The sequence below is a fragment of the Pseudopipra pipra genome, chromosome 7 (genome assembly GCF_036250125.1).
Source record: "Pseudopipra pipra isolate bDixPip1 chromosome 7, bDixPip1.hap1, whole genome shotgun sequence".
NCBI classification, from domain to species: Eukaryota; Metazoa; Chordata; class Aves; order Passeriformes; family Pipridae; genus Pseudopipra; species Pseudopipra pipra.
The window spans coordinates 6,464,714-6,481,273 of NC_087555.1; the positions used below are offsets into that span (position 1 = coordinate 6,464,714).

Genomic DNA, 16,560 nt, shown 5'->3' on the forward strand with positions numbered 1-16,560 from the left:
TTAGCTGCTTTAGGCATACAAGTCTGTACTACGGAACAACACAGCTGGGTTTTTCCTGATTTATTAATTGTGTCCCACAAACTTGAACTCTGCATGAAAAAACAAATTGCATTCAGACTTCCAGGGCTGCATATGTTCAGTTATAACACTGCGGACGCTACGACAGAACTTGAAGATTTCCCCCATGGGCACATAATGTAACTCATTTAGCTGACTTAGGCACTAAAGCAAAGATTTCAGACCCTCCTGCAGTTAACACCCCCAAAAAAAGCCTAAAAATAACCTACCAGCAGCCCAAGGTGAGGGTGGGGCAAGGCTGATGTCCCTGCTGGCTCTGTGACGTGCCAGGTATCCAGGGACCCGGCTCTACTCTGCCGCTTACCCGCTGCATCCACACAGGAAATGTTTCACTGCTGCGTGTTTTTCAAACAATGAGGATGAGAAGTTGTCTATGTCTCATCCCTGGAAATGTTCAAGGCCAGGCTGGATGGGGCTTGGAGCAACCTGGTCTAGTGGAAGGTGTCCCTGCCCATGGCAGGGGGTTGGAACGAGATGAGCTTAATGTCCTTCCAACCCAAACCATTCTGTGATTCTGTGATCCCAGCCCTCCCTTAAAAATAAAAAGTATTTCAAAATCCAGCAGTGGATTAGATAAAGGACTGAATACTACAGTGGGGAAAGAGAAGTATAAAGAAAGATCAAAATTCACAGAGCAGGGGAGAACACTGTGTGGACCTTGCAGATCACAGAGGCAGCAGCATAGCTGTACCAGCAAATGGCTTCTGCTTTACCAAAAATGAGGAGCAAGGAAATTTCAATTCTGGCCCACTAGCAGACAGCATAAAAAGGTGAGAAATCACTAAAATTCCTTTTTGTTACCTCAGAAAATTAGGATTATTGACCTTATCTTCTTCTGCCTTTCCATCTACATCCCTAAGCAAAAACCCTTGGAGTATCCAGTGGCAACATTATGTGACCAGCCACCTCCTGTAACATAAAACTCTGCTAAAGATGCTGCAACTTGGGGAATGTGCTGTGGAATATGAAATTTGGACCAAAAAGAACATAGCATGGGAAAGGAGGAAAATAAACCAAACCTGACACGTGCTATTTGTCTGATACAAGGACATGGCACATGAGGCAGGGGGTTACCCTGCTCACTAACACAGGGAGTGCATAATGCTTAATTCCCACACTGAGCATTTTATTTATTTTCTGTCAGTAATGACAAATAAATAGAGAGGTGTTCTCCTGATGCCCATGAAGATAATAAAAACTCTTCACCTCTGTTATCAGTTTTTCAGAGAAATGTTGTGTTTGGCAGAAGCAGATGAGCAGTGCCATGGGCTTCATGACAGAAGTGCCATGCACCATGTGCATGAGGCAGGATAAATGGGAAATTCCCAGCTGGGTCTATATCACAGGAAGGGGCAACAGCACATGATGATCAGAGATGGGACACTGAGCTCTTCTACTCTGGCCTCATCCATGGCACAGATTATTCTCCCCACCCCTATGTCTGTTTGACTGAACCACCATACTGTGGCAGGGAAGACAACTGCTCTTCAAGAACAGATGAGCACTGGCTAGAGGAAAGTGTGCCCCTTTATGTGCACAGTGCAGCCAGAGCCATATGGCACAGCTTCTTGCCAAGCCTGGATCCCTGGTGCAAGGAAAGCCACACTCATCCCAGCACACACACAAATTACAGCCTCCGCTATGGACCACAGGATTTTGGGTGATTTACATAGAATGCTGACAGGTTTTCGGGGAAGGGAAAAGGACTTCAGTTTTTGCCAATGCAAACAACTGGCCAGACCATGCTTTGATTGTGTGCAAATAAAGAGGAGAGTAAGGCAGGACTCGGCTCCCAAAACATACTTAACTTGGCTTTGAGAGGCAAGGATGTACATGCCAGTTGCATTAGCTGATGAAGAATGTCATCCGTTTCCACTCACTGGGGACAACCTCTCCTCCCTCCACCGTTCTCCCTTGGGCTGCAAAACCAGCCTTCCCACAGGTCAGGGCTCATTCCAGAGCCAGGGCCAGCCCAGCTGCCGAGGAAGTGGCAATATATTTTAAAATACTGCACTTTAAAAGATATATACCAGTGTGTTAAAAATACTCCTTAAAATCAAGGATGTGGAAATCCAAGAAAACTTCTCCCTCTGTTGTGGACAGTGAAGCAGCAGTATGCATTAAAAAACAAACAAAGTGGAGGGGAAAAAAATCCCCTGCAAAATTTGTCAACTGGTTTACCGAGAGCAGAGCACTGAGCTGCACATTAAAAGAAATGCCATTCCTATATGCTTGAAATCATCTGTATAGAACAGTACATCCCATTCTGATGGGAAAAGAGTCAGAGCTCTACAAGGAACCAGCAGTAGCCCCAAGGAAAAAGCTACCAGTTATGCAATTCCTGCCCATACACCCCCATACGGCCGTCTCGCCCTCACGCAGATGAGATTTTGTTCCATTCACTTGGAATTTACATGTCTTCTTTACCACAAAAAGGGCAGCTTGTCACTAGCTATTCAGTATTTCAAAAAATGCAGACCATTTAATTAGGTACCTAAATCTAAATTTGGCAGGGCTAGTTTGGCTGCTGCAGTTCAAATACGTGGACTCTGATGCACCTACAATACATGTGCTCCAATATGTGCAACCGCCAACAGAAACTTTTCGGGAGGTTGAAAGCTGGGGACTCAGCCTGTTACATTCTCGTTTCCCTTTCCATTTCCTAGCAATAGCATGTCAAATTGTTAATCAAGGTTTTGGTTCTCTGGCTAATGCTTTTCCCCTCTCGTAACTCCTGTCTAAAATCAGGACTCCATCATAAATGATATAGCCATGCTTTGCATTATACACTTATGTTAAGTTATTATCAATACAACTTATATACAGGGCATTAACTGTATAATATATATTTATTAATTCTCTGTACAGAAATTCTATTGATTTCTTGCACATCAAGAGCAGCCTTGACTGCAATCTACCAGGTTTACAAAGGAATTACTCAAAGTCTTTCTTTCTCTACCTTAACCCCCCACTTTTTATATCTTTGCAGATGTCTCAGTCAGTGTGAGTCTCTGACCCCATTAAATAATAGTAGACAAAGATAAAAAGCAAAGCATCTTTCAGTTTGTCCAAAGAATATGAAGAACAAACACCCACTGAGGCTCCACCACAAAAACCTGTGCTTAAACTTAATAAGATTTAAGTGTGTATCTTAAGTTAAGCTTATATTGAAGCAGTTCAGGTGACTTACATGTGCTTAAATCTCATAAAAGTTAAGCACAAGCTTAAGTGCTTTTTTGAATCCAAGGCACTATCAGAGAGCATTGTCTTCTGGCACCACCTGTACTTCTGTTGGAGGTGACTGTCATTCCCACCTGAGGTCACTCCTCAGCAGAGGGGAGAGACTACCAGCTTCTTGGGCATCCCATTTTATCATATTAGCCATAACTCCCAAAAATTCCCTGAAGCTCAAGGCTTCATCTTTCAAGCCATAAAGACCACTCAATCAGCACATTGCAAAGGTTCCATCCACCTCTTGAACTCATACCCCCAAGCCTGGTCAGCTGTTTTGGTCTCCAAACAGTAGTAATACTAATGGTAATAAAAATACAAATGCTGAAAGCTGCCCCCAGAATGGTATCTGGCTGGTGTGGGGGAGCCCAGGAGGGGTTCAGGTGAGGTTTCCCTGATGGAGCTGTCACACAATGAGCAGCAAGTCCACCCTGGCAACAGGACAGATGAGTAATGAGTGCCCCCGGTGGGCTTTGCTAATCCCAGGTCCAGCCACTTGCAAAGGAGGTGGGAGATCCCCAGGAAGCTGTTGGCCTTGTCCACCCGTGAGCACCTCCAAGGGAAGGCCATCTAAGACTCACCTTAAAGGCTCAAAAGTCTTGCACATGCACACACACATGCACACATACACACCCCTTCCATGCCACAGAATGACTCTCACCATCTTGCCCCCGGTAAAGAACGATAAGAAAAGCAATTTCCAGACTTTAGTGCTTGCTGCTTTTAAGAACAAAAGGCTGGAAATCAAAGTCAAGCAAGCACCATGCTTGCCAGAAACAGAACATCACCAGAATTTGGGGAGCAGGAAGAGAACAAAACCAATGAAGCCCATTTCCCACCCCCCAGCCTCCTGGAACCCCAAGAATGAAAAGGGAAGAAGAAGAGTTGTCAGGTAACATCAACATCAGACGCCACAGGCAGTCATCAGGTTTTCTTTCAGCTGCTTACCAGTGTGGCTCCTTTTATGTACCATTAGCACATTGGGCCCAATGCAAACCATGCCACAGACGTCACATTTCAGTTTACCATTCGGAAGCCGGATTCCTCCCTCGCTTGATAGCTCCTGGAGCTTTCTGTTATCCACCATCTCGTTATTGTCGATGAAGGGCTCTTCCAGGCTGCTTCCTTCATCGTGAGCTCTGATCTCATCTTCATGACTCAGGGGCTTCCTGTCATATTCGTCATCACTTTGCATTTCTAGCTTTACTGAATTTGCTGAAATAAAAAAAAAAATTAAAAACATGTTAAAATTAAAAACACTTTCTAAGTTTCCAGTCACTAATATCATACCAAACTTTTTTACTGCTATCAGCATTAAATGAAAGCCTTGAAACTCAAACCAACATGAGAGCCTTGTGGTGGTGACAGCATCACAAGTTACAGCTGTTTATTTATTCAAGCCCTCATTTTTGTTAAAAAATTCCTCATTTCTATCCCTATTTTACAGCTTAGAAACTCAGGCATGGCGTGATCCAGAGACCTACCAAAAGTTGCAGAGATGCAGCAGGCTTAAGAACTGACCTCCTGCTTCTCAGCTTGAAACACAGGAGTTCCCTTCCTCTCAAGGAAGCGAAGCCACAGGAGCAAAGGACATAGCCACAGCTGCTCCCTCCAGGTCACTCCTGCCCAGTGCCCCAAGAGGCAGGTTCCCAAAGGCACAAGGTGAGGAAACAAGGCAGGATTGTTCAAAATGCAGGGACCCAGCAAAGTCAGGCTTGTGGGCTGTGCCAGTAATCTCCAAATCACCCTGCCTGCATGGACAGGTTCCCTGACGGAGGGGAGACCAGGCTCTGGATGAGCCTCCAGTGCTTTTTGCTCCCACCTTCTGATTCACGTCAATGGGACACTGCCAAGGCAAACAGGGCTGCAGCGAGACCTACACTGCTGGATTATTTATATTTGCAAGTGAAATGCGTGCAGCTGAAGATCTCTCACATCTGCCTGGTAAGATTGACGGGCTCGCTGCTGATTTCTGTGATCCTCAGGTGACAGGATAAACCTCCTCTAACCACCAAGAGCTTGTGGGATCAGCAAGTCTTTAAAGGAAATGAACATACCAGGCTTTTTCACAGAGGGGTGTCAGTGCAGGGGTGTTTTAATCACCAGACACCCCCATTGTGACGCCTCAATGGCTGGTCGAACCTGCCAAAAGGTCCATCTCAGAGTCACAGCCTCCATCCACAGTGTCAGCCAGAAGGCAAGCCCACGTGTTTGCTTCCCTAAGCCTTGATCCTGCTGAGGGGTTTAACAAGGAGGTGATTCAGCCTTCATATCTAAGCAGTCTTTGACCTCTGTACTAAGGCCATTAGCACGAGTGCCAGTGACAGCAGTGGACCTGGAGCACAAATGAGTGCCCTGGGCCTGGCTGGTGTCTCCAAACCCTGTCCAGGTGTGCTCCACAGCAGCTGTCAGGGGGTTCTTGTCCAGGAACTCAATGTCAGAGTTATGATAAATGTGTCTAATCACTGTGAGGCATCACAGTTTCAAGCAGCCAGTCTGGAAATGTCAGAAGAAAAAACCCTACTACTTAGACTTCCTCCTTCATCCTCTCTCTTCCCCTTCCCAGAAAACACAAGGTTCAGAGACTGATGTTGATGTTGCAACTCTAAATCACTGTTGCTACTCCCTGGCAAAGCATAATGAACAGGGTAAAGGCACCAGAGACCAAGCAACGGTAAGATGCTGCTTTTTAATCATAAAAAATTGTTGAAACATCTTCCACTATTCATCAAGGCACTAATGGGAGCTAAGGAATGAAAGCACTATTACGGCAAAGCCCATCCACAGCAAGGACACTGCTGGATCACATCACAGCAGATTTGTGTCAGCACAGGCACCGCCATCCAAACAGTCTGCAACAATGAAATATTTGAGTGCATCGTTTATAGGAGATAATTAATATTTTTGTCACCACAAAGATGCATTTATTGTTTTTAAAAAAGGAAAAAGCAGCCTAGACTGAGAGAACAACCATGACCTGGCCCCATTTGGCGGCCAGAGGCAGAAAGAGGTCAAGAGGAGCCTGTTTCCATGGGGAGCACCAGGGGGCCTGTCCCACCATGGCAGCTGGAGAAGCGACAGGAAGCCATCCCATGCTGGTGGCGAGCCCAAGGTATGGTGGCTGGCACAGCAACAGCCTCCTGACCAGGAGGATCTACCTTTGGCGGAAGAGCTGAGCAGAAGGGAGGAAGAGCAGAGGGGAAGGAGCTCGGGCGGCTCTGTGGGCTGGCAGGGAGAAAGCTGAGGTCCTAGACCCACCTCCCCATGGAAAGCCCGCGCTGCTGATTTATGGAAAGCCCACTTTGAGAGCTAAGGAATGGCAGTTCTCTCCAATAATAGCAGCCTTTTGGGGTATTCAGCAAGTCTGAGAATGAAGCCCGGATAAATGGTTTGCTGGCTTCAGGAGCAGGACTTAATACACTCGGCCACACAAGTAGCTACAGCAGAGCCAGAAATAGTGCCCTGTGCTCCTCACCCAAAACCCCGGGTCACTGCCACAAGTTTGCACACTCTCCTGGCACAGGAATGCACAAAATAACCAAAACCCACATACCAGTTGTGTATATTTATATGTACTCACGGGAGAGAGAGAAAGTCTTGGATCTTATGTGTCTTTACGTATATAGATTTCTGTCTCTATTTCTCTGACTTGGAATAATTAACACTTGACTGCAGTTAGTGCTGAGCACCACGACTTCCCATTCACAGCTGTGGACCTCTGCCTGCTCGGCACACATGAGAACAAGGCTGCAAGAGCCTTCGAACGGGAAGACCACTTACTTTATCTTGCCCTAGCACTGAATGACAGCTTTCAAGCAACAGGATGAACAGCACGACCAAACGGTGCGAGCCGTTTGCTGAAGCACAGCCTCCCAAACACACAGCGCTCCGCAACTCCTGCAAACCGAGCTCACAAAGCCCAAGCAATTCCTGCTGCATCCTTCACAACATCCCAGCTGTTCTACGGGGCTGTGCTGGCTCTTTGCTCTTCCCACTTCCCTCACCTCCGGGCACACACGGAGCACCGCCACTGCCATTTTCAGAACGCCCCTGGCAGCTGCGGAAAGGTTTCCTTCGGCTGGGAGTAGTCGCAGGTCCCCAAGGAGGGAGCACTGGTGCAGCAAGGACCTCCTCAGCTCGTTGCAAGGGCTTTGCTAATCAGGTCATCTCCACTGCCTTACATCACACTGGTGTGTGTATTAGCCCGTGTGGTAGCTTGCATACAAACAGGCATTTAAATTGCATATAGTTTGTTTTCTCTTTTCTCAGCCAGCCTTTGAAACTGCGCTCATTTAGTAGTGGCACTGTCTTTGTTTTCACCTACAGCCCTCAGGGAGCACAATGAACTCTGCTGTGAAGAAAAAAGAAATATTCAAGGGATGTTGATGGCTACCCTTCCTTATACACAAGCCTCCACATAAAATTTCACCCTGTGTTCCCTTGCCTTTCTAGTTCACATGCTTGCTAAAAGTGGTAGGCTTTCTCATTCCTGTGCAAAGCATAAATAAGTAAATGGATTTTTTTAAAGTTTTTGGCACATTTCCTAAATAAAAAAAAAAATCACAGAGAAAGAGACAGCAGGGATAAACTGTAAACCGGTTCACTACAAAATAACGAAGTCAAACCATTTCCCTCCAGTTAATACAAGTTTCTTCCACTTTTTCCCAGTTAATGGCACATATTCACCAGTCCACAGAGCAATATTTCTTTCTTTTTCCTTTTTCTTCTTTTTTCAGAGTACCAACCAGCTGATCCTGAATCACACCTTATCCTGAGTGGCCAAATTGAATACAATTATTCTTAATCTCTCATAAGTGCTAATTAAACTGCAATTCCCTGTTAAACAGCTTTTTGGCAAGTTTTCAGTACCAAAATATTTCCTTCACCCACAAATTAGTGTGGCTACAAACCAGAAGCTGGAAGATCCACCTAAGAAAAGTATTCCTAGTATTTCATCTTCTGTCATGGAAATTTCCTTCCCTCAAAAGCGAGACCTGGGGGAAAAGAACCCCTTGGTCTTACTGAGAGATTTGATCCCCAGGTGGAGTGTAAATTAAAGCACTGGTCATCTTTTTCTTAAGCAAGCAAACAAGAGTGCAATTCCCACTACAGAACAAAATTTCTTCTGTTCAACACACCAGGGAGCAGGCAGCAGGACTGTGCCCCTCTGTCTCCTCCACTGTCTGCTGTCCTAGGTCATTGCTTATTTTATCTGTGGCCTTGGAAGACCAAGCTGGCCACTGCCACCAAGGGTTTGTGGTCTCGAGCTAGAGGTTAGCCTTTCCTGGCAGCAGCCATGCACCACCAGCCCCTTCCTGCTGCCCCCGGAGCAGCACATCAATCCTGACCCCTCAAGCCCTCCCACGCCTCCTTCCCCATTCCCTCTTTTCTCACCAGCAGGAAACAAAGCTTTGGCCCAGCTTCAGATACTCATCCTTGAGGAGGCAAAATTCAAACCTGCCGCCCCCAAGGAGCCTTGGATGACTCTGGGGGCGAACACGGCGAAGGACATTTGCAGTGACTGTGGACACAACGTGTTCCCTAACCAAACTTGTCTGATAGCGGCTGGCAGGTGGTGCACAAGCAATCCCAGGGTCTGCTGCAGGCTCCCTGCCCGGGGCACAATGCAATGCAATGTTCAAAGCCTGGATGATGTGTCTGTCTTTACACCAGGATGCAAAGAAACTAAGAAATTCTTACCTCCCCCTGGAAAATGAGACCGAGCTCCAACTACAGCAGCACAATGACAGGCAGCTACAGCACAGCCTTCTGCATATTGTCTTGTCAGTGGTCAGTGACACTGTCTATTTTAATCATGCACTTCTAGGCAGTGGATTAATGAACATTGCTAATTGGCAGCTAGAGACAAATAAAAAATGACCCAGCTTCTCACGGGTTTTGAACCCAGGTATCCAGTTCTTATACAGGACAAACCTCAGAGGTGGAGCATTCCTATACTATTAAACTCCCTGTTTCTATACTGTTCAAAGCACTCAGCAGTGTTAAGTGTAATACAGGTAATTTTAAGAGCTAGAATGGCAAACTGATGAGTATTTTGTAAAATGAAAATTTAAGGAGAGGGGGGAGAACCCTCCAGTCCTGATGGATTTTGAAAGTTCAAGGTAAGGAATGCCAAAAGCTGGAAACAATGAGCCCTGGCTCTTGTTCAGTCTAAGAGCACTCTGGTAGCAAAAAGGGTCCTTAAATAGGGTGTTTACATCACTCCAAAAGTGTAGAGAGACTTTAACACGTGTTCAAACATACTTTCCTCCTGGGATAATACAAAATGGTCCTAGCTGAAAGAAAACTTCATCTCTGAGTTTCTTGTTGCTGGTAGAATTTGGGTCTTATTTAACAAGGCTTTTCACGTTCTTTTCAGCTTAATTTTGAGCTATTAAATGTGTAAACAAGAGAGCACTAATGAACCTTCCCTTTTCAAAAAGGCACACACACAAGGGTTGAGAATGCCAGGCCAGCAGCGGCAGAACCAGGCACAGAATCAGCTCTGTCGTCACCTCAGAGCCATAAAGCAGTTAGTGAACAAGTTGACACTAGAAAACAAATTAGCTTTAGCAAATTCTATTTAGTTCCTGAGAAAGGAGCAGGCCTCCCCTTCTCCTCGAGCTGCACTGGTGTGAAGCAGGTACCGCTCCAAGGCTACACAGGTGTGGTGCCGAGGAAAAAGGAGAGTCAGGTCCGCTCAGGGCACCAGCAGGGTTGGTAACAGTGACCCTCAGCAGAAGAGAGGATGTCTCTTCAATGACACCTGTGGGCAACGCTGTTGTACCAACACTGAAATGGGAGATGTTTCAGTTGAGGGTTAGAAAGGTGTATTTCAAGGGAGTCGGTTTTGCTTTCACAGTAGATTGAGGCTTTCTGGAGGCTCAGACAGAAATGAAGCTGTATCTGGATGGAACAAATGAGGGTGAACGGAGAGGGGAATTACCCAACTCCTTTCTCAAGTCAAGTGCCAAAAGCCTAAGCAGGGCCTCTTCCATTACTCACGGACATCCCCAACGCTGGGTGTCAAATTTGTTCATTGCAAGCTGCCAAAGATTTAGCTTTTGGCCACTGAGCCGGTGCAAATCTTAGATGGTGACACTGCCTTGTCACAGTGACCTCTGCAGGGTTCTGTCCATTCATAACAGTTAAATCAAACCAAATATTTCACAACTAATAAAAAGGAGAAGGGAATGATTCAGAAGCTTTGTGCCGAGTCCTTTTCTGCATGCCACAAATGGGATTCTTCAAGCCCACATGGAGGTGGTTAATGCGCCAGAAATTCAGTGAGAACTGATCAGCTTATTTAGGGATCCTTAGAAATTTTTAGTTTTCACATTGAAGAATCTCAGTTTAAGCCTGTTACCTCTGAAGTCAATTTAAACTCTCACTAAATGCAACAGAAGACTTATTTCATGTCTTCTGGAGGTGGTGTGTGCAGTAAGTGTAGACTAACGGGTCTGTTACACCCAAGTTTAGTTTAAATTGGGATGTGGTTGCATAGCTAAGCCAAGCTTCAGTCAGGTTTTAGCTGACACAAACTGTGGTTGCCATCCTCCCTCGATCCCCGTCCCTTCCATCTTTTGTACCGGCACCAGTGCTCATGAAACTGGTGCTATACCAATCTGGCTAAAAACTGATCCTCCTGAGGAAAATCCACTATTTTCAGCTGGATCAGGCCCCTGACCAGGGATACTGAGCCATCACAACAACCAGCTTTGGCTGATGTGGAGCAGCACCCTGGATGTGACTGCATGCTTTCAGTAGCAATGGTTCTAAAATACCAGGCGGCTTCTCCCAGCCCAGCTGACCGGGGCCAGACACAAGGAATGAAGACTGCAGCAGTGAAACCTGTGGAACAACTTTTATGCTCAAATGGCCATAAAAGCTTATACAAACATGAACTGAAAAGACCACAGCTACAGCTGGAAGGGCTCTGATTTAAGCAGACAGCATCCCAGCAAGAGCAGCATTAAGACCTGAGATCTCTTTTCTGTCACAGGACAGATGATTTTTAAGTGACATTCAGTGAGAGCCCTGCTGAAGTCCAGAGGCTGGGACACCTTGTAAGGAGTACTTGGGTGTGAGGATGGCAGTATCCAGCCCAGAGTCTGCCCCAGATGCCCAGCCTTTAGGCATGACCATTTGCTCACCATAGGTCACCCATGCTGCATAGCTCCATCTGGCTAGAGCACGAACTCCTAATTGAATATATATGATTGCTCAGTGTCGCAAGATTCCTCTCCAGAAAGACCTCAGGCCAAATTTCACCCACAAATGCATCTACGCAACTTGTACTTACACAAGCGAGAGTCATGTATTCATATCCCAGGGTAGGAAAAGTACTCCTGGTGACCCAGGCTCCCCCTCCCTTTCTGCCTGTGCTTACAAAGCAATTATGGTGCAACAAATATTGTGCTTAACTTAATACGAGGTTTCTGCCAATGCCCTACAGACGCAAGGAGGAGCTTCCCTTTCCCATTCTCCCTATCCGTTTGCAGTGTCAGAACCTGATCCCTATGAAAGATGAATGAATACAATGGTACTCTGCTCCTAGATGCTGCCCCCTCCATGGAAGCTCGAGCTAAGCCAGTTATTAGGCTTTGTTGGACTCAGGGATTTTTCCCTAAGGTCAAATTAGGAGCAACTGCTGGGTATATCTTTTTTTATTCTGCTACATTTTTTTAGCTGTTTTGATGGGGTGAGAGGAATAGGATTTTGCTTTTTTCTCTCTCTTTTTCTGTTGCATGAAACATGCTTTCCTGGACAAATGTTATCTCTCAAACTCTGCCTTTACAGGACACCTGCCCAGCCCTTGTGCTCCCCTGCTCTCTCCTGTAGCCACTAGGACTTTCTGCCTTTGTTTCAATGACTTCAGGCTTGTTTCAGAGGGGCAGGTGATGCTGGGGGGCTGTGGTGCTCAGCAGGTGTTCTCCAGGGCCCCTTTTCTTTTTGTAAACTCTCATTTCACAGTGGGTGTGCAGCGCAGGAGGCAGGTTCAGTGCTGGGGGGGTCTCACACAGCCCTTTCCCTTGCCAACCTAAAGTAAGTCTCTTATTGTCTGCAACGTGTGCATTAAATACTGTCTGTCTCCTCTCCTAGCACAGCTCTGTTACACTTCAGAAGAGTTGCTTCTGATGCACACTGAAAAGCACAGGGAGGAGGAAAAATAAGAGCAGGCTCAGTCCTGTAGTGAAACAGTCTCTCAAAACATTAAACCATGAACACCTTTCTATCTGTTAAGACCAGTTCAGATTCTAATAAGAGAGAAGAACAAACACTCACTGAGCAATGACACAACATTCACCCCAAGTGGATTTGATAAAACAGTGCTGAGAGCTCTATATAGTACCAAAACTAGAAGTTTGTAATGGAAAGTGCTGACAAACTACAGCTATATATGGATCTTCCCTTATAAACAAAAATAAAGTGATTTATAACATCCATTTGAAGAGAGCAAAACCTCATTGCTCACTCACTGTCATCTCTGCTTCTTAAAAAGTGCAGGACTTCCTAAAATGCTTTCCAGCATACGCAAATAGTAATTGTAATAGTAATGACTATTTAATTTATAAGGAACTTACATTAGGGATCTGCATTTATATTTGGAAATACACCTGAAAAAATTGTTTGAAGCCAAGGGAATCACTTCTCTGGGTCTGGACCACGTACTTTGCTTCATTTTCTGGCATTTTTACCACTAGAGACATTATTTTAAATCAGTGAAAGGCTTTCATTACCAAGTTACACACCATCATTCACAGCTTTCAGGAAAAGTTTTATTTATTTCTCATTATATAAACTCTAAATCATCTTAATGCAACCTGACCTAGCCACGTCCTCCTCTAAAAGAGGCACCTCCCCGACTCATCAACCCATGGAAAATTATACGATAAGCACCTGCCATGAAAATATTTTCTGTCTTTGTCACTACATTGTAAAAAGGAGATTAACAACAAAACCTGTTTCATTTACTTGTTTGAGCCAAAGCCTTGCCTGCACCCTCGGAGGCAGGTGGCTGATACAAAGCCATGTGCAGATCCCCAGGTATGGGACCATTTGCAGCCCTGGATCACTGCAAATGTCTGAGCACAGGGACGTCTCCCCGTGCCCTTCACAGTCCTTGCTGTGCTGGACTCCCGTGTGACTAAGAGAAATAAAAGGGAAGGCAGCACTGCCCAACCACACTGTGACTGCGTAATGGGGAAGGAAAACTCTTAAAAGCCAGTGTCTCTTAAATGCTGAGTTCTGGTAGCACAGTATTGCTTTGAGACAAGTATTTTCAGTTGAGATGGCTAAAAAAGTGCATTTCCCTGAATTATTGGGGATTTTTTAATTGATTTCAGATGGCCGACAGGGGTGAGGATTTGGGGATCTGGAGTGACCCACTCACAGTTCAGGGACCCCAGCAGTTCTGAACTCAGCCCATGAAGGCAGGACTAAGAGCACAAAAATTCACCCACATCTCCACGTGCAAGTGAAAGGGTTACTCCAAGAGCCAGACACTGACAGTACACTGTGAGCACAGCAGAATCCGGTTTAGTCCCTTAACTTTTCCAATTGTAAAGGACAGAACAGTTTATAATCATTTTCCATTTTCAGAAGTCACTTCAAGAATCTAAATCTGTTTAAGCCCAAATTTTAATATACTAAAAATGGGGGGAGGGTATCTCTGGTGCCTCCTTCCCACAACTTAAAACACACCAGCTATTAAAGCAGCAAGACATTTAAATGACTATTCATTCTGATTTTTTTTTAAAGCAGTGCTAGGCTTTCACCTGTATCATTATTATGTAGGCAGTGACAGATGGCAATGGAAAAATATAAAATAACTCTTAGAGTATTAACTTTTTTCAGTACCGTATGTGTCAGATTCTTTAGCATAAATAAATGGCATTACACAGTCTCATTAAATCTATACATCTGTGTAGTAACTTGCAATTTATGGATATTTTCTGACACAATGTTCAAACCAACAGGTTTAGCTCACATGTTTCTTTTCTCACCATGCCATCTCCAAGTCACCAGAAAAGCAAACAAAAGCAACACTCTACACTAAATATTCCTGAAGAATTCTATGAGAAGATTTGCTATTCATCATCTACACATATTTAAGGGAATGAGAAAGGAAGAGGGTGGCGGGATCATGGAAGAAAGGGACTGGAGGGAGTTGGCAAGTAAAACACATAATTAGGTACTTAAAAATTTACATCTCTAATGAGTAAGGAATGTCTCCTCCAGTTAGATTAACAGAATAACAACAGGGACAAACACACACTTTTTTTTCTATCACCCACTGAAACACAAAAAGCACCCACCACATTTTCACCAGAGTACCCATGAGCACTGAGCAGATCCCCCCATGGACTGCTTCACCCCCACAGGCTGGGGACTGTAGGACTGAACCCCAAGCTGGCACAGCTCAGGCTGCTGAGGAGCTCCCATCAGCCCCCAACAAGCCGAAAGCTGTGGCAAGTGGCTTTGAGCATTATTCCAGAGGAGTCAGGAAGTTAGAGACATAACAGACACGTACACTGGAGCATCTGATACTTCCTCAGGAGAGACATGCAGCCTTTTCCCAAACATGCCCCATAAACTCAGCTACTCTGTGGAGACAAGTGTCCGACCACCACACAGAGCTGTGCACACGGGCTCTGATGGATGGCAGAATTAGTTCTGGCTTCTGCAGCCCAGGTGACAGGGGAGAGGGGGGACACTGCACCCCGTGGGACACGGGGCCCTGAGGGGATAGGAGGAGAGGCCTGGCTTGTACACACCAACCTACTTCTGGGAGCATTCCCAGGCCCACCTTGATTCATCCTTGAGCAGGAACTGGGCAGCTGTGGGGACCTCACAGCTGCTATAGTCTGTCCATGCTAAAAAGTCTCTTTTTAGTCAACAAGTTGTCTTGGGGAGCACTCCCTTTGACACAAGGGCCTGCTGGAACAGGATGCAGCACCTCTTGCTGTTACTAAACATTCATTAAAGATGTCAACAACAGATAAAAATCCATAAACACGGCCACAGTCCCAGAACAAGAGGAGCACAGCAGCCCCACAACATCAGCCCTGATAACTGTGTTTCAGCAGGTACCTCCTTTTTTAACTCCTGTGACAGTGCCTTTGGAGATGTTCTCCCAAGAGCTCCAGTGGCTCCGGAGAGCTGTCCATTGAGTATATCAAGAAACACCCCTGCTTGAACGTCAAGTCACATCTTTGACAAACCCAAACCCAGGTGTGTGACACATTCCCATTGGAAAGACGAAATTTGTCACTAGCAACAACTCCTGCACGTCACCCTTTTGTCTGCTTGGGTAAAGGATCTGTTGGAGCTATTTACAGACTGGCTCTTTTCCTCTAGGAGGAGCTGGTATTTCTGCCTAAAATTAAGATGGCTTGACACTTCCTACGATGAGGCCCTGTTTTTCACTTGCTTTTCACTTTGCCAGAAACAAGTTAGGCTGAAATGTATACGCAATATTTAATTTTTTAATTTTTTTGTGTGTGTGTGAAACTGCAAATCAAAACAGTTGAACTGACTTCAACAAAGAGGTCAGAGAAACCACCATCATTGGTTCTTAGTGTTCAGGTCAGGTGATCCACGACCAGACAAAATAACAAGGTCTGCTCTCCTATGGATTTGCACCCATAATCTCTTGCAAGCCTTCTTTCCTTGCAGGAATTCCAACTGGGGTACTTGCTGCCAAACAGAATGAGTAACATCCAAGTTCTACTCGCCTTTCCCCTCCCTAATGAAGGTCATCAATCCCAAGAGAATGCCTGACCATGCAATTTCATCTCATGGGTACACTTCTATTGCATCAGTTCAAGAAAAGTGAGACCTAGAGACACGAAACATCACTGACATACCTTAATTTGGTTTTGAGGGTGGGTCATGTGCATTTAAAAATCATTACTCACTGCAACGAAAAGAAAGAAAAAAAAAGAAAGGGAAAGGAATTGACATCCTAAGGGGCTCACTAAAGCTCTTTAAAGTGCATAATTCCATCACCATACTGTACACAGCACACGATCTCTGAGGGGTAATTATCCATGGATTGGAAGCCAGTGTGAATATACACACAGTCAGTCAATATGATGTTGTGCTTGCCGCTGCTACTGCTTCTCTTCCTTTTTTTTTTTTTTTTTAATCAATTTTAATTGTTGTGGATCTATTTCTGCTAATAAAAGAGAGTGAACTGATTCTGGTCGGATAGATTTCTGGATACGGAAAATGAGTGAGCAAAACATG

General features: G+C 45.2%; 1 protein-coding gene across 9 annotated transcripts in view; it reads right to left on the reverse strand.

Moving 5' to 3' along the window:
* Positions 1–16,560, reverse strand: part of IKZF2 (IKAROS family zinc finger 2) — a 119,297-nt gene that overhangs the window by 53,162 nt on the left and 49,575 nt on the right. For 6 of the 9 annotated variants that reach the window (XM_064660347.1, XM_064660342.1, XM_064660341.1 and 3 more), the window contains one exon: positions 4,258–4,524. In XM_064660347.1, coding sequence (XP_064516417.1) covers positions 4,258–4,524 — 267 coding nt within the window. The remainder of the gene's footprint in view (positions 1–4,257; positions 4,525–16,560) is intronic. The other 3 variants (XM_064660348.1, XM_064660345.1, XM_064660346.1) reach the window with 1 other exon arrangement.